This window comes from Hylobates moloch, unplaced genomic scaffold (assembly GCF_009828535.3).
Source record: "Hylobates moloch isolate HMO894 unplaced genomic scaffold, HMol_V3 SCAFFOLD_12, whole genome shotgun sequence".
NCBI classification, from domain to species: domain Eukaryota; kingdom Metazoa; phylum Chordata; class Mammalia; order Primates; family Hylobatidae; genus Hylobates; species Hylobates moloch.
The window spans coordinates 13,026,644-13,050,535 of NW_026652287.1; the positions used below are offsets into that span (position 1 = coordinate 13,026,644).

The 23,892-nt window shown below is 43.8% G+C and overlaps 1 protein-coding gene across 4 annotated transcripts in view; it reads left to right on the forward strand.

Moving 5' to 3' along the window:
- Window positions 1-23,892, forward strand: part of CIT (citron rho-interacting serine/threonine kinase) — a 192,627-nt gene that overhangs the window by 22,264 nt on the left and 146,471 nt on the right. For all 4 annotated transcript variants that reach the window (XM_032168540.1, XM_032168543.2, XM_032168541.1 and 1 more), the window contains exons 5-7: window positions 4,866-4,967; window positions 20,529-20,671; window positions 21,867-21,960. In XM_032168540.1, the coding sequence (XP_032024431.1) occupies window positions 4,866-4,967; window positions 20,529-20,671; window positions 21,867-21,960 (339 nt within the window). The remainder of the gene's footprint in view (window positions 1-4,865; window positions 4,968-20,528; window positions 20,672-21,866; window positions 21,961-23,892) is intronic.

Genomic DNA, 23,892 nt, shown 5'->3' on the forward strand with positions numbered 1-23,892 from the left:
GTCTCACTGTCATCTATGCTGGAATGCAGTGGTGTGGTCATAGCTCACTGCATCCTCAAACTCCTAGGCTTAAGCGACCCTCCCACCTCAGCCTCTCAAGTAGCTGGGACCAGTAGGCATGTGCTGCCACACCCAGTTCACTTTATTTATTACTTACTTATTTATTTATTTAGAGAATGAGTCTCATTCTGTTGCCCAGGCTAGAGTGCAGTGGCACGATCTCGGCTCACTGCAACCCCCGCCTCCCGGGTTCAAGCGATTCTCCTTGCTCAGCCTCCTGAGTAGCTGGGATTATAGGCGCCCGCCACCACACCTGGCTAATTTTTGTATTTTTAGTAGAGAGGGGGTTTCACCATGTTGGTCAGGCTGGTCTCGAACTCCTGACCTTGTGATCTGCCTGCCTCGGCCTCCCAAAGTGCTGGGATTACAGGCGTGAGCCACCGTGCCCGGCCCACTTTATTATTTTAAAAACATTTATTTATTTATTTATTTTTTGAGACAGAGTCCGCTGGAGTTCAGTGGCCCGATCTCACTCACTGCAACCTCTGCCTCCTGGGTTCAAGTGATTCTTGTGCTTCAGCCTCCCTAGTAGCTGGGACTACAGGTGGGTGCCACCATGCCCGGCTAATGTTTTTTGTATTTTTTTTAGTAGAGATGGGGTTTTGCCATGTTGGCCTGGCTGGTCTCAAACGCCTGACCTCAAGTGATTTGCCCACTTCAGCCTCTCAAAGTACTGGGATTACGGGCATGAGCCACTGTGCCCAGCCTCCAGCTAACTTTAAAAAAAAATTTTGTGGGCCGGGCACGGTGGCTCACGCCTGTAACCCCAGCACTTTGGGAGGCCGACGGGGGCGGATCATTTGAGGTCGGGAGTTTGACACCAGCCTGACCAACATGGAGAAACCCTGTCTCTACTAAAAATACAAAAAATTAGCCGGGTGTGGTGGTGCACGCCTGTAATCCCAGCTACTTGGGAGCTGAGGCAGGAGAACTGCTTGAACCCGGGAGGCAGAGGTTGCAGTGAGCTTAGATCACGCCACTGCACTCCAGCCTGGGCAACAAGAGCGAACACTCCGTCTCAAAAAAAAAAAAAAAAAATATGTAGAGGTGGGATCTCCCTATGTGCCCAGGCTGGTCTTGAACTCCTGGCCTCAAGTGATCCTTCCATCTCCCCCTCCCAAAGTGTTGGGATTACAGGCATGAGCCACCCCTGCTGGCTGAGACTGCTTGTTTTATTTATTTTTAATGTTTTTTTGTTTTGAGACTTCTTATTTTAATGGAAGCTTCAGGGGTCAGACAGAGTCAGTGGTGAGCAAGCAAAGGTGTAGACTGTTCAGTTCAGCCTTCCTTGGACACCATTTATGTGCCAGACAAAAGAAGGATCAGCATATCAGGTGCAGTAAATTACTGGGGTTAGGTTGGTGTTTCCCAAATGTGTTAGATTTATCCCTGGTAGTGTTAAATCTCATGATTTTAGGTAGTACATGGACAACCTATGTAAAAACATTTAATAGTTTAATATTAACTAGCATATCAAAACCTGTGACTTTGCTCATGCCTGTAATCCCAGCACTTTGGGAGGCCAAGGCGGGAGGATGGTTTGGGCCCAGGAGTTTGAGGCCAGCCTAGGTAACATGGCGAGACCCTGTCTCTAAAACAAAGCAAAACAAAACAAAACAAACAAAGAAATAAACAAATCCCCTGTAACTTGTTCTAACAATAACCTAAACAATTTTTTTACTTAATTTTAAATAAAAAAATTGAAACCATTTTTTTTTTTTTTTCTGGAGACAGAGTCTTGCTTTGTCACCTAGGCTGGAGTGCAGTGGCACAATCTCTGCTCACTGCAGCCTCTGCCTTCAAACAATTCTCCTGCCTCAGCCTTCTGAGTAGGTGGGATTACAAGTGCACTCCACCATGCCCAGCTAATTTTTGTATTTTTAGTAGAGACGGGGTTTCACCATGTTGGCTAGGCTAGTCTTGAACTCCTGACCTCAAGTGATCCACCCGCCTTGGCCTCCCAAAGTGCTGGGATTACAGGCATGAGCCATTGTGGCTGGCCAACAATCACAAATTTATAGAAAAGTTGCAAGTACCGTATCAGGGTTCTTAAGAGAAATGGAACCAGTAGGAGATAGATATATAATCATCTCCTAGGATTATAAGTTGACACATAAGACTCCGTCACATACAGTATAAACAACTTTTTTCTTGAACCATTTGATAGATACACACACACTGAATATATACATAGAATATATATATACACACACACACAGAATGTATATACACATAGAATATATGTTGCATACAGAATATATATACACAGAAATATATATGTACACATGCATAGAATATATTTACATATATATGCGTATATATAATTTATTTATTTTAAGCAGTTGATTTACACAGTTTTTGTTTTTGTTTTTTTTGAGACAGAGTCTCGCTCTGTCACCCAGGCTAGAGTGCAGTGGCGAGATCTCAGCTCACTGCAACCTCTGCCTCCCGGGTTCCAGTGATTCTCCTGCCTCAGCCCCACAAGTAGCACGCCACCACACCCAGCTAATTTTTGTATTTTTTTTAGTAGAGACGAGGTTTCATCATGTTGGCCAGGCTGGTCTCGAACTCCTGACCTCAAGTGATCCGCCTGCCTTGGCCTCCCAAAGTGCCGGGATTTCAGGCGTGAGCCACCACGCCTGGCTCCCATAATGTCTTTTAGAATAAAACGATCGAGTTGAGGATCACACGTGACACTTAATTGTCCTGTCTCTTTAGTCTCCTTCAATCTGGAGCAGTTCTTTGATTTGTCCTGGACTCTCATGACCTTGACAGTTCTGATGATTATAGGCCAGTTATTTTGTAAAATTTGAATTTGTCTGATGTTGCTCATGTTTAGATTCAGGGTCTTGATCTTTGGCTGGAATGTTTCAGACAAGATGCTCTGTTCTTATTGCATCAGAGCAGGTGACTCTCCGTTTCAGTTGATCACATTTATATTGATGCTCATTTTGATCCCTTGATTAAGGTGGTGCCAGTTATGCTTTTCTACTTGTGGGGTTACTCCTTCCTCCTTTGTAATTTTATTTATTTTATTTTTCTTAGAGACAGGGTCTTGCTTGATTGCTCAAGCTGGAGTGCAGTGGTGGGATCTTGGCTCACTGCAGCCTAGAACTCCTGGGCTCAAGTAATCCACCTGCCACAGCCTCCTGAGTAACTGGGACTATAAGCGAACACCACCACATCTAGTTACCTTTTGTATTGTAGAGATGGGGTCTCACTATGTTGTCCAGGCTGGTCTGTAACTCCTGGCCTCAAGCAGTCTTCCTACCTTGCCCTCTCAAAGTGCTGGGATTACAGGCATGAGCCACTGCACCCAGCCCCCTTTGTAATTAAAAAAATATTTTATGGGCAGTTACTTTCAAATGATGGAAATATTTTATATCTATGTGGACTTGCATTTTCCTGTTTCAGTCAGTGAGTTATAATCCATTTCTGTCACTAGTTTTATACTTAAATTGTTCCCAACTTGGCCACTGAGAACCTTTTTAGGTTAGCTTTTGTGTCCTTTTCACATGTCTCCAAGATTCATTGAATACTTTCCTGCTTTCTGGTATAGCAAGATGTTCAGGTTCTTTTGGTACTTTTACTTTCTGTGCCCTGGCTCTGGCATCAGTCATTTCTCAGAGAAGCCCTGTTCCTTTCAGTGGACAATGGTGTTTAGAGGCTAAGATCTGGACATTGGGTGTTTTCATTGCTACTGGGGTGTCACTACTCCCAGACCCCTTTCAGTGGACAGCACTAAGGAATACACATATGTATATACAATATATCCACCTACACAGGCGCATGCGTGTGCACACATACACACACACATACATTTACATCTATATTTGTGTATCTATGTCTATATATTGAAAACTGTGGCTGGGCACAGTGGCTCATGCCTTTAATCTCAGCATTTTGGGAGGCTGAGGCAAGAGGATCACTTGAAGCCAGGAGTTCAAGACCAGCTTGGGAAACAGAGAGACTCTGTCTCTACCAAAATAAAACAGGAAAACCCATAAGTTCACACCAGTGCCCCCAGTTCCAATCCAACTTCACAGGGTTCATTTTCGTTTTCACCCTTTCCATGTTTGTAATTCTCTTCTCTGATATTATACCCTTAATGTGTTTACTTATTTTATGCATCTGTATGCATCCAATCTACTGTCTTTGTTGGTATCCCACCTCCCCTTGGTGGGTCCAGATAATCTGCTCTGGGTTGCCCTTTCATGTGGATGTCTTCCTCACCCTGTGTGGGCCTGTGATACTGGGCTGCCCCCACACATGGGTGCTGCCCTCCTCACGTTGCTTGGGACTGGCACCGTGTCCTGGACCACCATGACTCTTCTCATAACCAGCGTGGATGCTCACCTTGTTCCATACCAGCGAATGGCTTCAGGAAGAGAAGAGGAAGAGAAAAATATTTACATTTAAAGAAAGGGAGTTTAAAGAAATATGTTAGGTAAATAATTGAGCAGGTAATATACGGAGCTGGCAAAAATTGTGACCAAAGTAGGTGAATGATTGAGATTTATGCAATTCTGGGCTAAGTGACAGCCCCTTCCCTTCCCCTTCCCCTTCCCTTCCCTTTCCTTCCCTTTCCCTCCCCTTCCTTCCTTCCTTCCTTCCTTCCTTCCTTCCTTCCTTCCTTCCCTCCTTCCTTCCTTCCTTCCTTTTTCTTTTCCCTTCTTTCCTTTGCTTTTTTTTTTTTTTTTTTTTTAAAGCTAGAAACATCAGTTTAGGCATAAAGACAGAGGAAAAGGCTTCTTTTTCCTCTCACAGTTCTTTATAATTGTCTAAGCAGTTTCTTTTTTCCCTAGGTTTCATTTTTTGAGGAAGAGCGGAACATATTATCTCGAAGCACAAGCCCATGGATCCCCCAATTACAGTATGCCTTTCAGGACAAAAATCACCTTTATCTGGTGAGTCTTTCCATCTGTCTCTCTGGAATTAGCCTAGCACTGTGACACTCAGATACCGGTGGTAGAACTGAATGTGGTTCTTGCCCATGTGGTCTCATTCATTCAAAGACTTTCTTGCCTTACAGGTGTCTCCCTGGTTTCCTCATTATAAAGATCAAGAGCTAACCCATTTAGAAACAGCCTCATTGGGCTCGATGTGGTGGCTCACGCCTGTAATCCCAGTACTTTGGGAGGATGAGACGGGCGGATCACGAGGTCAGGAGATTGAGATCATCCTGGCTAACACGGTGAAACCCCATCTCTACTAAAAGTACAAAAACATTAGCCGGGCGTGGTGTCGGGTGCCTGTAGTCCCAGCTACTTGGGAGGCTGAGGCAGGAGAATCGCTTGAACTTGGGAAGCGGAGCTTGCGGTGAGCCAGGATTGCGCCACTGCACTCCAGCCTGGGTGACAGAGTGAGACTGTGTCTCAAAAAAAAAAAAAAAGAAAGAAAGAAACAGCCCCATTGACTGTTGGATATTGATTGTAGCTGTGGCTTTAAGGCAATAATAGGAAATCATTTATTGAGGAATAGTCTGTCATTATGTATAAGATAATCTTGCTTTAATTTTTAAAAACTTCCTGTGTTAGCTTGCTTAGGATTAAAAAAATGATAATAATGCATGGTTGTTATAAGAAAATGCAAACACTGCAGACATGCATGAAGTTGAAGGGAAAGCCCCCCGTTTTCTTTTCCTTTTCTTTTTTTTGAGACAGAGTCTCGCTTTGTCACCCAGCCTGGAGTGCGGTGGCACCATCTCAGCTCACTGCAATCTCTGCCTCCCAGGTTCAAGAGATTCTTCTGCCTCAGCTTCCCAAGTAGCTGGGATTACAGGCATGTGTCACCATGCCCAACTAATTTTTGTGTTTTTAGTAGAGACAGGGTTTTACCACGTTGGCCGGGCTGGCCGCCAACTCCTGACCTCAAATGATCCACCTGCCTCGGCCTCCCAAAGTGTTGAGATTACAGGAGTGAGCCACTGTGCCCGGCCCCTCCGTTTTATTTTCTAATCCTCCTCCCTAGGGGAAGAAATGTTAAATGGTTACAGAAGCTTTTCCTTTCTGACCCTTAACTGTGCTCTGTGGGAGCATGGTGGGGAATATTTCTTTTCTTTTCTTCTTCTTTCGAGACCAGGTCTCGCTCTGCCACCCAGGCTGGAGTTCAGTGGCATGAACATGGCTCACTGCAGCCTCGACTTCCTGGCCTCCAGCAGTCCTCCCACCTCAGCCTCCCAGGCATACACCACTGCGCCTGGCTAATTTTTGTATTTTTAGTAGAGACGGGGTTTTGCCTTGTTGCCCAGGCTGGTTTCGAAGTCCTGAGCTCAAGCGATCTCCCTGCCTTGGCCTTCCAAAGTGCTGGGATTACAGGTGTGAGCCACCATGCCCAGCCCCAGTGGGGGATATTTCTGTATCCTCATGTGTATAGTTTGCTTTATAAAAATGGTATGTTACTCTGTGCTTGGCTCTCCAGCTTGCTGTTGCCTTTCACCAGTGTATCCCAGACATCCTTTCTTCCTTGTCAGTAACGCAGGTCTACTTTATTCTTTGAGCGGTGGCATAATTTTCCCTGATGTGTATATATCATAAGTTAGAGAATGCTAAAATTCATTTTGGGGCCTTGTTTAGGTTCTTGAGGGATTAAATTCTTAAATTTAAAAAGTGTATCCTAGAAACAATTTTTGTTCCTGATTCAGCCCTTAAAAGAAGACTATCATGTTACCCTGAATGGAGATAAACAGGCTCACGTAAGAGAAAAGGGTAAGAGAGATGAACTCCCACTTATCTTAAACTTCTACTGGCCAGTTTTTGGGGAATTTGCTGCTTTTATTTCTGACCTAAAATAAATAAGTTTATTTGTCTCGGTTTCATATTTGTTGAGAACCCAGTGCCTGGAGAGAAGTTTTCCCTATCCTCTGAGTGAGGACATTCACATACGAATCTTTTGGCAGACTGGCTTTGACTGACCATATGTGCCTTCGGAACCAGTGCCACAGCTCTTAGGTTTATGGCCTGAAACACCCTTTCCTTAAATATTTGCCTTAGAAGCTTTCCCTCCTTGAGACGTGGGGCATGGAACCCTTACCTTCACGGATGACCTTGGTGTGTTTCTAGGGTTGCTGGTGTTCCAGGACCTTTGTTGCAGATGCAGTACTTAGCTTGTGCTCTCTGCATTTTAAGCAGCTTCTCATGTTTGAATGTATTAACAGACTTTTTATTTTTTATGTTTTTTATTTTTGAGACAAAGTCTCACTCTGTCACCCAGGCTGGTGTCACCCAGGCTGGAGTGCAATGGCTCAATCTCAGCTCACTGCAACCTCTACCTCCTGGGTTCAAGCGATTCTCTTGCCTCAGCCTCCCAAGTAGCTGGGACTACAGGCACGTGCCACCATGCCCAGCTAATTTTTGTATTTTTAGTAGAGACGGGGTCTTGCCATGTGGGTTAGGCTGGTCTTGAACTCCTGACCTCGTGATCCACCCTATAATCCCAGCACTTTGGGAGGCTGAGGTGGGGTGGATCACGAGGTCAGGAGATCGAGACCATCCTGGCTAACATGGTGAAACCTCGTCTCTACTAAAAATATAAAAAATTAGCCGGGCGTGGTGGCGGGCACCTGTAGTCCCAGCTACTCGGGAGGCTCAGGGAGGAGAATGGTGTGAACCCGGGAGGCAGAGCTTGCAGTGAGCCGAGATTGCGCCACTGCACTCCAGCCTGGGTGACAGAGCGAGGCTCCATCTCAAGGAAAAAAAAAAAAAAGAAAAGAAGTACCCTTGAAACAATAGGGCTTTTGTTTGTTTTGGTTCGTGTTTGTTTGTTATTGTTGTTTTAGATATGTATTTTTTTCTTTTAAGTGATGATGTCTCTGTTGCAGTGGCGTAGCTCACTGTAACCTCAAATTGCAGGGCTCAAGTGATTCTCCTGCTTCATATTCCTGATTAGCTGGGACAACAGGTACAAACCACCATGCCTAGCTAATTTTTAAATTTTTCATAGAGACTGGGGTCTCACTATGTTGCCTAGGCTGGTTTCGAACTCCTGGCCCCAAGTCATCCTCCTGCCTTGGCTTCCCAAATTGTTGGGATCACAGGCGTGAACCACCACACCCAGCCTGTTTTAGATATTTTAATTCGAGCTCTACAAGAGGTTTAGAACACTAGCTTGTGAAGATAAAGTTCATTTTCAAGGCCACACAGAATCTAAGCGGTCCTGGAATTAGGAAGGGCTTTGATTTTTTGGACCAAAGTTGAGTCCACGGTTTTCTGGTCTACCTTGCACTGCTCCGTAAACTCATATTTCTTTTCTCTGAGCTGAAGAGCTCCCCTTCTTGGTGTCTAGTCTCAGGCAGCTTATTCTTAAAAGTAAGCATTATTGAAATGCTTTGCGATTTTCACACCATCAAGGTCCATTTTGGTAGAGGCATTGACAAGTTTTGAGTGTTCCATGTAAAGGAACTCAGTTGAGGACTTAGTGGTCCATGTGGCAGGCTACTGCTCAGTAGCTTCAGGGAAACCACTGCTTGCCTCCCTCGTGGCCAGTGAGGATGATCAGAGGAGTCCCAGCAGGAATGCCCAAATGTAGTTTTCTTACATGTTGATGGGAGTGCTTTGTTTCATGCCTAAACAGTTCTCAAATCACATCTTCAGGAGGGTACTATCTGGGCACTTTGATAATTTCTCACTTTGATGTCACCGTTCTTATTACCACCACCTAGTTTTGTCATAGTAGAAATAACTTTTTCTCTCTCTCTGTGTATGTGTGTGTGTGTGTGTGTGCGTGTGTGTGTGTGTGTGTGTGTGTGTTTTGAGATGGAGTCTTGCCCTGTCGCCCAGGCTGTAGTGCAATGGTGTGTTCTCGGCTCACTGCAACCTCTGCCTCCTAGGTTCTCCTGCCTCAGCCTCCCGAGTAGTTGGGATTACAGGCGTGTGCCACCACGCCTGGCTCATTTTTGTATTTTTAGTAGAGATGGGGTTTCACCATGTTGGCCAGGCTGGTCTTGAACTCCTGACCTCGTGATCCGCCCACCTCGACCACCCAAAGTGCTGGGATTGCAGGCGTGAGCCACCGCGCCTGGCCTTTTTTTTTTTTTTTTGAGACAGAGTCTTGCTCTGTTGCCCAGGCTGGAGTGCAGTGGCGGGATCTTGGCTCACTGCAGCCTCCACCTCCTAGGTTCAAGCAATTCTTCTGCCTCAGCCTCCTGAGTAGTTGGGATTACAGGTGTCCACCACCATGTCCGGCAAATTTTTGTATTTTTAGTAGAGACAGGGTTTCACCATGTTGGCCAGGCTGGTTTCTAACTCCTGACCCCAGGTGATCTGCCCACCTCAGCCTCCCAAAGTGCTGGGATTACAGGCATGAGCCACCGCGCCTGGCTACCTTTGTTTTCTTAATTGTGGATTTAACTGCTGTGGACATCTGCTTGGGCATAGCCTTCCTGGAGTACCTCTTGGATTGGGACTGTCTGTGGGTTTCTGTGCTAGGACAGGCTCCCAGATGTAGGGGGCTTCCCCGATGATCTCACCACTGGCATTGGCATCCTTAGCTTCTACTCAGCTTTTCCATCCGCCATCTTGCAAGATGGAAGGTTGTTTTGTTTTTGTTTTTGTTTTTTGTTTTTTTTTTTTGAGACGGAGTCTCGCTTTGTTGCCAGTGGCGCAATCTCGGCTCAGTGCAACCTCCACCTCCTGGGTTCAAGTGATTCTTCTGCCTCAGCCTCTGGAGTAGCTGAGATTACAGGCACGTGCCACCACGTTCGTTTAATTTTTTGTATTTTTAGTAGAGACAGGGTTTCACCGTGTTAGCCAGGATGGTCTCGATCTTCTGACCTCATGATCTGCCTGCTTCGGACTCCCAAAGTGCTGGGATTACAGGCGTGAGCCACCATGCCCAGCCTAGGAGGGTTCTTAATGCAGCTGTTTTTTGGAGTTCTGGTTGCCTCAGCACATTGCTACTTGGGTCAATGACATTTTACTCCCTTGTTTTGTAGCTCAGTTGGGTATTACTGATGGGATTTTGTAATTATTAATATTTTCTTGTCTCCATTTTCTTCTCAAGTACTTTGTTGCTTTAGAGTAAAATGCTTGCTAAGGGTATAGTTTTCATATAAAAGCTCAAACTTAGCATGGAAATTAAGATATGATCATATGTCTCCCATCCCTTATCTGTAATTCTGAAATACCTAGAGTTCTGAATAACCTCAAATTCTTTTGTTACTTGTTTATCAGCAAAACCTGAATTGAACTCCGTTTTTGGCATAACTTGATCCAAGCTCTCTTAAGGCTCTTTTTAGTCTTTATTCATTACCTTTAGTGTGACTTCCCATTTTGCTATAAAATTATGAGTGTGTTTGATTACAAGGTGATGTCCCAGACCCTACTGAGGGTGTTACATAATATAAAGTGTAGGTATGGCTGGGCGCGGTGGCTCACACCTGTAACCCCAGCACTTTGGGAGGCCGAGACAAGCGGATAACCTGAGTTCAGGAGTTCAAGCCCAGCCTGGCCAACATGGTGAAACCCCATCTCTACTAAGAATATAAAAATTAGCCAGGCATGATGGTGGGCGCCTGTAATCCCAGCTACTCCTTAGGCTGAGGCAGGAGAATCACTTGAACCCAGGAGGTGGAGGTTGCAGTGAGCCAAGGTCATGCCACTGCACTCCAGCCTGAGCAACAGAGCAAGAATCTGTCTCAAAAAAAAAAAAAAAAAAAAAAAGTGTATGTACCACTTTACCTTTACCTTTCTAAAATCTGAAAAATTCTGAATCTGGAAGCCCATTCTGCTTCAAGATAAAGGGATCCTAGATTTATATCGGTTCCGTACAGTCCTGAAATTCCATCCTATCTATTGGCCACTTTTATATCAACAAACCTTTGAAGTTTGGAGAAACTTAACATATCATGCTCCCCTGGCAGTTGAACATTAATTTTTTTTTTTTTTTTTTTGAGACAGAGTCTCGCTTTGCCCAGGCTGGAGTGCAGTGGCGCGATCTTGGCTCACTGCAACCTCTGCCTCCCGGGTTCAAGCAATTCTTCTGCCTCAGCCTCCTGAGTAGCTGGGATTACAGGCGTGCACCACCATGCCCGGCTAATTTTTGTCTTTTTAGTAGAGACGGGGTTTCACTATGTTGACCAGGCTGTTCTCGAACTCCTGACCTTGTGATCCGCCCTCCTCGGCCTCCCAAAGTGCTGGAATTACAGGCGTGAGCCACCGCGCCTGGCCCTGAAGATACATTTTAAATCAATGAAAAAAACGACAGGATTCTACCTCCTATGGTATATCCCTCCTGGCTGTCTCTTCTCTCCAGTCTTGCCTCTGCTGTGTGGGTTTCAGGCATCCATCTTCTCTACCCCGAATTACTGTGATAACCTCTGAAGTATTCTCCCTGCCATCTGTCTGGCCCTCCTCCCAGGTCTTCCACATACTGCAGCCAAGTCAGCCCGCTGTTGAAACCCTTCAAGACTCCCTGCTGTCCTCTGGATGAAGTCCAGACTCTTCCACGTGACTTACCCGGCCTTTCTTGCACTTGCCCCCAGCCTTGTCACTTACTGTTTCTCTCTTTCTTCCTTACATCCATCCTGAACTTCCTTTCGTTCTTTGACCTTGCCTCTGACCTTTTTCCATGCTGTTCACTCTTTCCCTGTTCACCTTGCTAACTCCTCTTTCTCTTTCTGGGTTGGATCAGATTTCACTTCTTCCAGAAGCCCCTCCTAGACCCTATACTTCTGGAATGGTGCCTTTTGACTGTACGTTCATTGCACCCTGTACTTCTCCTTCATGAGTGGGTGCTGGTCTGTCCCACTAGGCTACTTCATCCATAAAGGGAGAGTAGAGCTTTACCAAGTCAATGCTTAAGCAATATTTATTGGATGAATGTGTGATTAATTTCATAGAAATTTGATGTACATTCAAATTTACTTATTGTATTACAGAACTTGCATTATATTCTCAGTGGAGTTATTTTCTTTAATGTGTGTAATTCAAAATAGACTCAGTGGGATTTTCAAAATTTGGAATGCAGTGCAAAGAAATTGAACTTGAGTTCTTTTGCATTTTGATGGTTAAAAATTTCCCATTTGTGGTGACATACCAGTGAATGTGGCTTACTGTTCTCTGGTCTATAGAAAATTGTCGCAAACTCTGTCATAATGTCTGGTTCTATATAACAAAGCTAGTCCTGTATTCTGCATGTGGCTCATGGAAACAGTGCTCTGTTGACCTGGTTCATGAAGAAATCTGTTAAATTCTGCATAACAGATGCCTTCATCAGTGTCCTTCCATGAAGGAGCTGATCTTCACAAAGAGCACATAGTTTTGCATCCCACCACTTGTAGTATTTTTTTTTTTTTTTTTTTTTGAGATGGAGTCTCGCTCTGTCACCCAGGCTGGAGTGCAGTAGCACGATCTCAGCTCAGTGCAACCTCTACCTCCTGGGTTCAAGTGATTCTGCTGCCTCAGCCTCCCGAGTAGCTGGGATTACAGGTGCATGCCACCACGCCTGGCTAATTTTTGTATTTTTAGTAGAGACAGGGTTTCACCATATTGGTCAGGCTGGTCTCAAACTCTTGACCTCATAATCCGCCTGCCTTGGCGTCCCAAAGTGTTGGGATTACAGGCGTGAATCACTGCGCCCTGCCAGTATTGTTTTGTCTAAATTATTTGTGCTGATGTTTTTCCTACTGTGGTTTTCTTCAGATTACCCTTGCTCTGAGCCTGCAATTGACTCATGAACTTCTTTTCCATGCTGTAACCTTACAATGACTTCTTTGTGTTCACTCCAAATGTTTTTCCCTGGTTGCATGTAGAGATGTATTAGCTAAGGTACATGCTTAGCTGCTGTATCAAAGAGACCCTAATGTACAACCCAGGCTGGTAGAGCAGCTCTGCTGTATGTGTTAATTCAGGGACCCAGGTTCCTTCCATGTTGTGACTCCCCCCTTCCTTAGGATGTTGTCTTCATTTACGTGGCTGAAGTTGGGCCATTTCATGTCTCTGTTCCAGCTGGCTGGTAGGAAAAAAGAACAGAAATTTAGAGTAAGCAAATTCTTTTTCTATAGATGGATGTGGAAGTTGGACACATCATTTCCTCTCACATTTTCTGGGCCAGAACGTAGTCATGTGACTGCACATCTAGCTGCTAAGGAGACTGGGAATTTACTGTCGGCGGTGTGGCCTCTGTCAAGCTAAAATTCTTATTACTGGAAGAATGGGAAGGATGGATTTGGGGACGGATGGATTTGGGGGCACAATTAATAGTCTGTCACAGAGGCTAAAACAGCTGCTTTTGGCTGAGCACGGTGGCTCATACATGTAATTTCAGCACTTTGGGAGGCCGAGGCAAGTGGATCACTTGAGATCAGGAGTTCGAGACCAGCCTGGCCAACATGGTGAAGCCCTGTCTCTGCTAAAAATACAGAAATTAGCCAGGCATTGTGGCGGGCACCTGTAATCCGAGCTACTCCAGAGGTTGAGGCAGGAGAATTGCTTGAACCTGGAAGGCAGAGGTTGCAGTGAGCCAAGATGGCGCCACTGCACTCCAGCCTGGGCGACAGAGCAAGACTCCATCTCAAAAAAAAAAAAAAAAAGCTAAATAAACAGCTGCTTTTGTAGGTGATACAAGGTACAGCTAAGCTTTGAAGCCAGGCCTGTAGTTTCACCTTCCATATTCTTACTCAAGGCATTATACTTCTGGATCTGAAACCACTGCTACTAGGATGCCCTGCTTGGGATGGGTTCTTTATATTTCTTATCTTGCTTTCAACCCACACCTGTGTAATTTTATGGGCAGCGTTTGTTTCCTATATAGGAACAATTTGAAAGTGGGCTGTTTCTAGGCTTTCATGAATAGCAGCCTATGCTGTCATTGGGAATCTGGAGGGAGTTAATGAACACAACTTCATTGTTTACTTTAGTGAAATGTGGCAGCTTATGATAGTTTTGACAGTGAGACATGTGCTGTTTTGATCTCTCAGCTAAGATTATCTGATTTTTCAGGCATGTCTCAAAACTCACCAGGCCTGTTCACATGCTGCTGCTTCTGAAGCCAGGGTTTGGAAACCAGCTGCCCATCAGAATGAGGCTGTGACTTAGAATATTGGTTCTTGTTTTATTACCTTTCCTTGTTTGGTCTCTCCAGAGTCACTGGCCTTTTCGGCTTCAATTTTCTTATTGGTGAAATGAGATATTAATTCCTCTTATTGACTTCAATTCAATTGCTGAGTGTATTGTTGCCTTTGGGAGGTTCTTTGAGTTTTCTGTGCCTTTGAAATAGTTGTTTTTTTTTATTCTGGTGTTTTGAGGCATGTTTCAAGTGAGTGCATTTACACTTTTACCATTTTAGGAGCCACAATTTAATTATGTTGTCCCAGCTTGCTTGGCCCCATCCCCAGAGTTTCTGATTCAGTAGGTCTGGGGTGGGGCCCAATAATTTGCATTTCTTCTTCTTTTTTCGAGACAGAGTCTTACTGTGTCATCCAAGCTGGAGTGCAGTGGCACGATCGTAGCTCACTGTAGCCTCAAACTCCCGGGCTCAAGCCGTCCTCCCACCTCCCAGGGCATATACTACCATGCCCTACCACCTTTTAAATTTTTTGTAAAGATGGGGGTCTCACTGTGTTGCTCAGGCTGGTCTTGAATTCCTGGGCTGAAGCAATCCTCCTGCTTCAGCCTCCCCAAATGCCAGCACTCCTGGCATGAGCCACTGCACTTGGCCAAGACTTTGCATTTCTAACTAGTTTCCAGGTAATGCTGCTGCTGGTGTAGGGACCTCATTTTGAGAACCATTGTCCTATAGCTGTAGCTATAGTTAGTTGCTGGTTATAGCTTCTTCCTTTTGTCCCTTCAGTGATAGTGTACACATCCGAAATCCCTGTCCTTTCTCTTTCAGGCCCAGGCATGGTATCTGGTCCCCTTCTGTTGCTAGCCCTGGGGTGCTTCATCATCCCAAGTTTATTTTTCTTCTCCTAACCCGAACCTTTGTAAATAACCCCTTCCCTAATGAATGTCCTCAATTCCCTGGTTTGCGTGTCCTGTCTGTTTCTTGGCAAGACTCTGGATGATTCAGTACTCCAAGAGGATTTTCGCATAGATGGATGAAACAGGCTGGGTTTCATGTTTTCTAAGATAAAGGGGCTTCTCTCTTTTTCTCTTGGTCACTTTGACCAAGAAGAAAATAACAGAGTTTTTATTCTCAAGAAGAATAGTATCGGGGCCACTCTGCTCAGAGGCCACTCTGCTTTGAAGACCCGTTCTCTCCTCCCTCATGCCAAAGATCAGGAACATTGGGCAAAGTGGATAATGATGTCGCCAGCGTCATTACATTTTCATGGCACTTTCAGTTGTGCTGAGCGTGCAAACATTTCAAGGAGACATTTCTAAGAGGTGGCTAGCACAGCATGCCTCTAATGCCCTATGTGAATTGGAATAGAGTATAAAGAACTGTTCAATATTCACCCCATCCCCACATATGCAAGCATGCACGTGGGTTCATTGTATATGTGTGTGTGCACGTGTGCACACACACATTTGTCCTTCGTTTCAAATGCAACACAATGGATGGAAATTGCCTTCCTAGTACTGGGGTATGGATGCAAACACCAACAGAGAAGCAGCCGCTACTTCCAAACTGAACACATGTGAGATTTGCCCTTTAATTAGCATCTGCAGCTGCTGCCATCAGAAGGGTCTGTCTCTGTTGGCCTGAAAGTCTTTGCTTTAAAAGAGCAAGTCCATTATAGCTCCAAACCAGGCTCGTCTGTCAGCTGCTGTGCTTTTTCTGCCATCAGTGGGGTTGCCACATTGTTTTGGGCTGTTTCACTCTAGGATTCTTTCCTCCTCCTGTGCCCCCAGGGTTTGATTACTATGCCTTGGTGATCCTCATTTGGGTGACCTGCAGCTGCTCATAGTGTGTGCAGGAGACATCTCTAGTTCTTGCAAGGAGGGAAGATCATTGGCTTCAGTGCTGATGGAGTGGTTATTTTCTAGCCCTTTGTTGTCAGTGATCTTGTCTTGATATGCAGAAAGGCTCCAGGTAGTCACTGAAAAACATATAAACAGCAGAGGTGATGGCTCTATGAAAGCCATGTTTCATCAAGGGCATTGCTGCTATGGAAACTTTTAATTCACTTGGAGTAGGGAGCCATATTGGTTCCACAGCCTCCTCAGCAGTGGGTCCCAACACAGTGCTGGGCTAGCTGCATCTGAATCACTCAGGTAGCTCCTTAAAACTGTAGATTCCTGGGTCCCACCCATGGAATGTGATCCATGAAGTCTGGGGTTATTCCCTGGAATCCTTTAAGCTCCCTAAGTGGTTGGGATGGGAAAGAAATATGCTTTACCTTACTATACTGCTTATTATTATTATTTTAAAATTCTTGCTGGGCGCAGTGGCTCACACCTGTAATCCCAGCACATTGGGAGATGGAGGCGGGTGGATCACTTGAGGTCAGGAGTTCGAGACCAGCCTGGCCAACATGATGAAATCCCGTCTCTACTAAAAATACAAAAATTAGCTGGGCATGGTGGCATGTGCCTATAGTCCCAGCTACTCGGGAAGCTGAGGCAGGAGAATCGCTTGAACCCAGGAGGCAGAGGTGCAGTGAGCCGAGATCATGGCACTGCACTCCAGCCTGAGCGACAGAGTGAGACTTCGTCTCAAAAAAAACCCCAAAAAAACAAAACTATTTTTCATTATACCAGAACGTCAGCTGTATGGAGGCAGGGATTTTTTCTGTTTTATTCACTGCTGTTCCCTAATATCTAGAATAGTGGCTGGCACATGATAGGCACTCAAATATTGATTAAGATGAGCCTATTTTATTTTCTTTTAAATTTTTAATTTTTATTACAGGTGGGGTCTCACTTTGTTGCCCAAGCTGGTCTCAAAACTCCTGGCCTCAAGCGATTGTACTGCCTCAGCCTCCCAAAGGGCTAGGATAGGCATGAGCCATCATGCCTGGCTTGTCTTATTTTTAAGAAGCACATCTGGTGATTCTGATGGACAATCAGGCTTGGGAAGTTCTAACCTAGAGGACCTACAGTTGTCTTGGGGTAGAAGCCAAGGCTATCCTGGTTTTTAGAATCAGTGCCTTACTGGGCATCTCTGAAGAGTAAAAGTCAGGGACAGAGTTACATTTTTGGACAAAACCAGATGCTGTGAATGGACTCTCGGTCACAACCTGGATGGCGACTTGGTCCTTAACTTCTTCATCATTTTCTGCTGACCCTGTTCTTTGGTTCACAGCAAGTCACCTGATAAGAAGACTCGAAGACTCCTAGTTTGTTACTTTAGATGATGCTTTTGGAACCTCTTGGTACCATTTTAACAATCCAAACGTATTTTCTGAAAGCACTCAAGTCCTGGGTCTTTATTGTATCTTTAAGCTCTAACAGCATGATGATTGAATAAGCCTTGGTTGGCCACACACAAGCCATCTTCCCCATGGGCTCCATTCATACTAGAATGAGCAGCTATACCCCAGTAGTATAGTTTTGGGATATGGGTAACATCTTGGGATAGCCACATTTACTCAGTAAATGTCTGGATTACATTCTCCTAATAGTGCACTGTTGGAATCTTTGGTGTGGTAACCTGGAATAGTGTTGGTGGGTCAAGTTTGATTAGCATCTTTGATAAGAACCCGGTCTATTTAGAGGTTTGTCATTGAGTGTGTCTGTTTTGGCCTCGTGTGAAGCATGCTGTGTAGCAGCTGTTGTAATTTTTGTTGCTTGTTTTCTCAATCAACCCTGGTTTTGAAGAAATGGGAAGTTGTTCCACTCTTAGACTGATCTGATCTGGGAAGGGATTTTCAGTTCAGGAAGTTGGATCTTCTGAATGGAAGCAAAGAATACATGTCTTTTTGCCACTTTACAAGGTGGCTCTTGTTTTCTGAACTATTTTACTGGTCATTGCAAATGGAATGTCTGGAGTAGCTGCCAAATACTAAGTTGTGTTCAGTTTGTCACTGAGTTGCCGGTGGCTGCCCTGCTATGCATATGACTTTCTCAGCCTTAAACTTACAAGCCATACTGTTTTTTTTCACATCTTTAATACAGCCATAGGAAATTTATAACTGTGATGTGTCGTCATAAATATGCATTGTTCTTATTTTAAGACATTTCAGTACTAAAAGTATAAGTACTTCTGTTATTATCTGTGAATTTCTTTCCTTTTTCTTTTTTTGGATATTTAAGACCTTTTTAATGTCAACATATATTTTAAAATATATATTTAAAACAGACATAAATTAGCATTCACCCACATACCCAGGGCCTGTGGAGAACCAGGTTGGGATGAGTGGGTGAGCTACAGGCAGCCAGGTGGCTCCTGTGGGCTCCTCGAGGACTGGGGTGAGTAACTAATGTCTGCTAGGAACTTGGGGGAAAGAAAGTGTGTATGTTAGGTGCTGCCCCCTTCTAAGTGTTCCTCTTGTTCATAAATCTTTTTTTTGTTTTTTTTTTTTTTTGAGATGGAGTCTTGCTCTGTTGCCAGGCTGGAGTGCAGTGGCGTGATCTTGGCTCACTGCAACCTTTGCCTCCCGGGTTCAAGGGATTCTCCTGCCTCAGCCTCCCGAGTAGCTGGGACTACAGGCATGCACCACCATGCCCAGCTAATTTTTGTATTTTTAGTAAAGACAGGGCTTCACCGTGTTGGCGAGGGTGGTCTCAATCTCTTGACCTCGTGGTCTGCCCTCCTCGGCCTCCCAAAGTGCTGGGATTACAGGCCTAAGCCACTGTGCCCGGCCCATAAATAAAAATTTTTTCAGCAATTGTTGTACAAATGGAACCTTACTCTTCAAATGCAATTGTCCAGTGTCTGGCTTAATGTCTGCTGTTGTCAGAAACCATGTGAATGGAGTAGATTCTCAGGTTAGAAGGAGCCCCCGGGGAGGATACGCGAGTCACTGGCTTCTCCAGGGGTCTCTGGTTTGGGGTTGCCTTGGTGCTGGGCGCGCTTCCTGGAGATTTTACTGGACCAGCCTGAGGCCTTTGGGGCTCTGTGCAGATGCTCTACTTCTGACTTGTCTAGAGCTTTCTTCTAATTCTGGACTAAAAGCAAGCAGGAGTTTGGAGGATGATGGTGAGAATTCACATCCCCGAGTTGGCTTTTGGAATGCAGTAGTTTGTGAGATTTAGTGTTTTTTTTAAGAAGTATATTCAGATCTTGCCTTTTTCCCAGAAAGCATATGAGACAACTTCCAAGACATTTATAGCATGGCTAATAAAATGGGAAATCAGGGCGAAGGACAGGAGAACTCAATTAAGGGTTAACATGGCTACAGCGATTGTCTAAATGGGTTGGTTCTTTTTGCTGGCCAGAGCAGAAAGGATCATGCAGTAAAGTGGGGGGGGAAGGATGGGAATTGAATGGTAGATGAAGACTTCTTGTTGGTGCCAGGCACTGTGCCAGGCCCTCCGAGGACCTTGTCTTACTTAATCCTCACACAGCGCTGCAAGGAGATTAGTCTTATCCCTGTTTTAGAGAGGATGAAACTGAAAGGCAGAGAGGTGAAGTCACCAGCAGGAGGCTGAAGCCACCAAGGCTAACTGGCCTTATAGGGACTCAGGAATATCACACCTGTTTATCATCAAAAGGAGAAAGGATTTCAGTTCCTTGGGGTAGAAGACCTTCTTTTTGCTAATCAAACATTTTACTTGAGGCTTCATATTCTTCTTCAAGATTTTTTTCCTGTGTATGTACCAACACATGTAATAATTCCTTATTTATTACAAAAAAGGGGTTGTACTTTATTCTTTATAAGATTTCACTTTATATTGTCGTGGACAATTTTCCATGGCAGTATGAACAAATGGAATCTGTTTGTTTTTAATATCTTTGTCTTATCCCATTGTTTGCATATGTCATATTTTAGCCAGTCTCTAACTGATGGATAGCTGAATGATTTCCATGGTTTTTTCCCCTGTTACAAACAATACTGCGAGGAATCTATTTATCTTTCTATTTATCTGCAAACTATTGTAAGTACCTGTAAAGTAAATTGTTAGAAGTGGAATTACTAGGTCAAAGGGGATATTTTCACATTTAAATTTTGAATAGAGGCTGTCAGTTGCCTTCCACACTGACTATAAAAGGAAAAGATTGTATCACATTTATTGCAAGCCTTCTGTATTCTGCTGGGTGCTAAGGGGAATACAGAAAGGATATAAGAGAGTGGTTGCCCTCTAGGAATATCCGTCTACACTGTACCTAATCCTAGGGAATGTCTGGGGTGTCAGCTTGTGGGTGGGGAAGTGGGTGGATTTAATTCAACTTTTCAAGCTTGCCTTGCAAACGCTGTGCATGGTGTCTGGGACTAGTCTTTCATTATATTGATTCCCCTGGGTAACAGATGTAATTTCCTTAGGGCAGGGACTTCATCCTATGTTACTTACAGTGTGCCTTACACATCTTCTTTGCTTTGTGGAGACCTTGTTATTATAACACATCAGGTGATATTTGAGGATCTAATTGAGGCATTCCCTATTTTTGGATGTGTGAAGAATTAATAACTTTGGCATTCTATACAGGTCATGGAATATCAGCCTGGAGGGGACTTGCTGTCACTTTTGAATAGATATGAGGACCAGTTAGATGAGAATCTGATTCAGTTTTACCTAGCTGAGCTGATTTTGGCTGTTCACAGCGTTCATCTGATGGGATACGTGCATCGGTAAGTGAGACTCTGGTAGCATTTTTATGCTGAGGGTTTTCCTGTGTCGCATAAGAGTTCCTGCATGGAAATGAGTGGATGAATGATTTCAGGATCAAGATAATGCCCCATCCAATTTTTAGTCAGTCTACCAATAACTGGCTGAAAGCAAACTTTCCAAAATGGAGGACATTTCAGCTCGCCTATCCAGCAGTACAATAGATCTAGAATTGTAATGTGCTCAAGTTAGCTAGTAAGATCTGTTAGTGTAGCTAAATAAGACTGGGAACTCTTGCATGGGTTCTTTGGGTTATATGATAGAAGAACTGAATTTGGTTTGCAGAAGGAAATGTCATACCACATAGTAGTATATGTACTTCTCTAACTCTGCCCGTTAGAATTTACAATTTTTTTTTTCTTTTTTTGAGACAGAGTCTAGCTCTGTTGCCAGGCTGGAGTGCAATGGCACCATCTTGGCTCACTGCAACCTCTGCCTCCTGGTTCAAGTGATTCTCCTGCCTCAGCCTCCCAAGTAGCTGGGATTACAGGCATGTGCCTCCACGCCCAGCTAATTTTTGTATTTTTAGTAGAGACGGGGTTTCACCAGGTTGGCCAGGATGATCTCGATCTCCTGACCATGTGATCCACCCACCTTGGCCTCCCAAAGTTCTGGGATTACAGGCATGAGTCACCATGCCTGGCTTACAAAATCCTCAGTTGATTAGTGATTCTTCACGTCTTCATTCATCTGATGTTTTGTATACATCTGAGAATGATGTGGGAATACAATGATTGTTAGGCCAGGAATCACAAAATTTGAGATAGAGTCTCAGCTTTTCCATTGGCTAGCTACATGACCTTGGGAAAATTTCATAGCTCCTTTTGGCCTTAGTTTTCCTAATGTGAAATGTGTGTCTCTAGGAGAAATAATCCATTGAATAATATGTGTTTCATTTCTCTTTCTTTTCTTTTCCTCCTATCCTTCCTCTCTCCCTCTCTCCCTCTTTCTCTTTCTCCCTCCCTCCATCCCTCTCTTCCTTCCTTTTGGTTAAATTCGTTTTGCAAAATATATGCTAATCATTTATATCCACCAATAGAGGAGGTCTATATAACAGAATACATAAACAAAGATTTTTGGCTCAATTGAGATTCTAGGTTAGCAGTTGCTTGCTGATTGGGATGGAGGAGGCAATTCATGGTCCTGATTTTCTTACAGAGACATCAAGCCTGAGAACATTCTCATTGACCGCACAGGACACATCAAGCTGGTGGATTTTGGATCCGCCGCGAAAATGAACTCAAACAAGATGGTAAAAAATGGAATAAGATAGCTTAATAGAGTTTATACTAAAAAGTATTCTTGGTCCTCCTAAGTTTGGGAAGTGTTGGGATAAAATGGTGAACAACGTTTTGGAGCCTTTGGCAGTGACAGGGACACAGAACTATTTCCCAGACAGTGGCACCTTTTTATGTATAGTGCCTGTTAATACCCTACAGGACATTTTTAGGAGCATTCTTATAGTTTGGTTAGAAATAAAGGAAAATGCTAATTTTGTTTCTCTCTTCATTTTTCTTGCCTGTTATAGACTGTCTTTTGTTATATTATCTTTTTTACTTTAAAATATTTCGATGAAATGGAAACTCCTGTATGTCAAATCCTCTATTTCCTGTGCAGCAAAATTGAAATTAATCACTGGAGCATTTGAACCAAATACCCTTAAGTGTTAAGAACCAAGTGCTCAAAATATCATTTTTAAGTCTTGGATCTTTGGTAGAAATTAAACTGTATTCCACATGCTAAGTAGGATGGCAGGAGGGTAGCTACTGAGATCAAAAGTGAGACTACTTTAGGAAAAAGATGACAAAGTAAAAAAAGATTAGAGTTTAAAAATCTTCTAATAAAGTTGGTATGTGCTAAAATATGAATTTGGAAGTCAACTCTGCAAAAAAGGATAGGTCTAAGAGAAAATCGACTTAGGTTTTAAGACTGATTTTACAACTGAGCCACTTGGTGACCTAGACAAATCCTTGGGAACTTTGTCTTTTATACTTTCTCTAGAAAAAACTGATGCTAGTTAAAATGCATAATTTAAGAGGTTAGAGAAGCTGCTCTTCAAAATGCGCCCCCAGTCTGAGAGTTAAATCCTTTATATAAAGGACAATATGTAAAATTTTCTTTTTTTCTTAAACTGCTTCCAGAAAAGTGGATATTATTAGGTTGATGTTAAGAAAAGGCTTGGAGTTGCATTAACTTTTTGCTCTCTAGCATCTGGCCTGTCTGTTCTGCAGACCTGAGACCTCCTTGAGATAATTTTCTTGGTGTTCAGGCCCTTGGAAAAATAAGTTCCCTATGTTGTCCAGTGTCAAAGTTTCTCAACCTCAGCTCTATTCTTTTTTTCAGGTTATTTTCTTGTAATCTGTTCACTTGATCATTACATTAAGAATTAGATTATATTGCTATAACTACACAGCATTTTATGTTTTAAAAATTATATACAATTTAGAAACAGGCATGAAAGCTTAGGTATTAAATTTAGTGGAATAAAGCACAGAAAAAAAGTTAAAATAATGCAGTTTTATCACTTAGGATTAAAACATTTATATGGGCCAGGTGCAGTGCCTCACACCTGTAATCCCAGCACGTTGGGAGGTCGAGGCGGGAGGATTGCTTGAGTTCGAGACCAGCCTGGGCAACAAAATGAGACCTAGTCTCTACAAAAAATCAAAAAATTAGCCAGACATGGTGGTACATGCTTGTAGTCCCAGCCACATGGGAGACCAAGACAGGAGGATCACTGGAGCCAAGGAGGTTGAGGCTGCAATGAGCCATGTTTGCACCATTGCATTCCAGCCTGGGTGACAGAACAAGACCCTGTCTTAAAACAAATTTATATGCTGCATTCGTGAAATTAAAAAAAAAAATCATGGATTTAGAAATAAATTGAAGCATAGGTACATTGACAGTGTAACCTCAGCACGACGGACATTTCGATCTGAATAATTCTTTGTTGTGGGGGATGCGCTGTATAAGATGTTTAGCTGCATCCCTGACTCCTACCTCCTAGATGCCATTAGCACCCTCCCCTCCAGCTGTGATAACCAAAAATGTCTCTAGACATTGCCAGATGTGCCTGGAGTGGGAGGGTTGGGGGAAGTGGGGTTTGAGAACCCTTAGTTGATCATGCCTGCAGTAGGTTGAGAAGCATCAGAAAGCTAATTAATTAGACAGGAATATGTGTTTG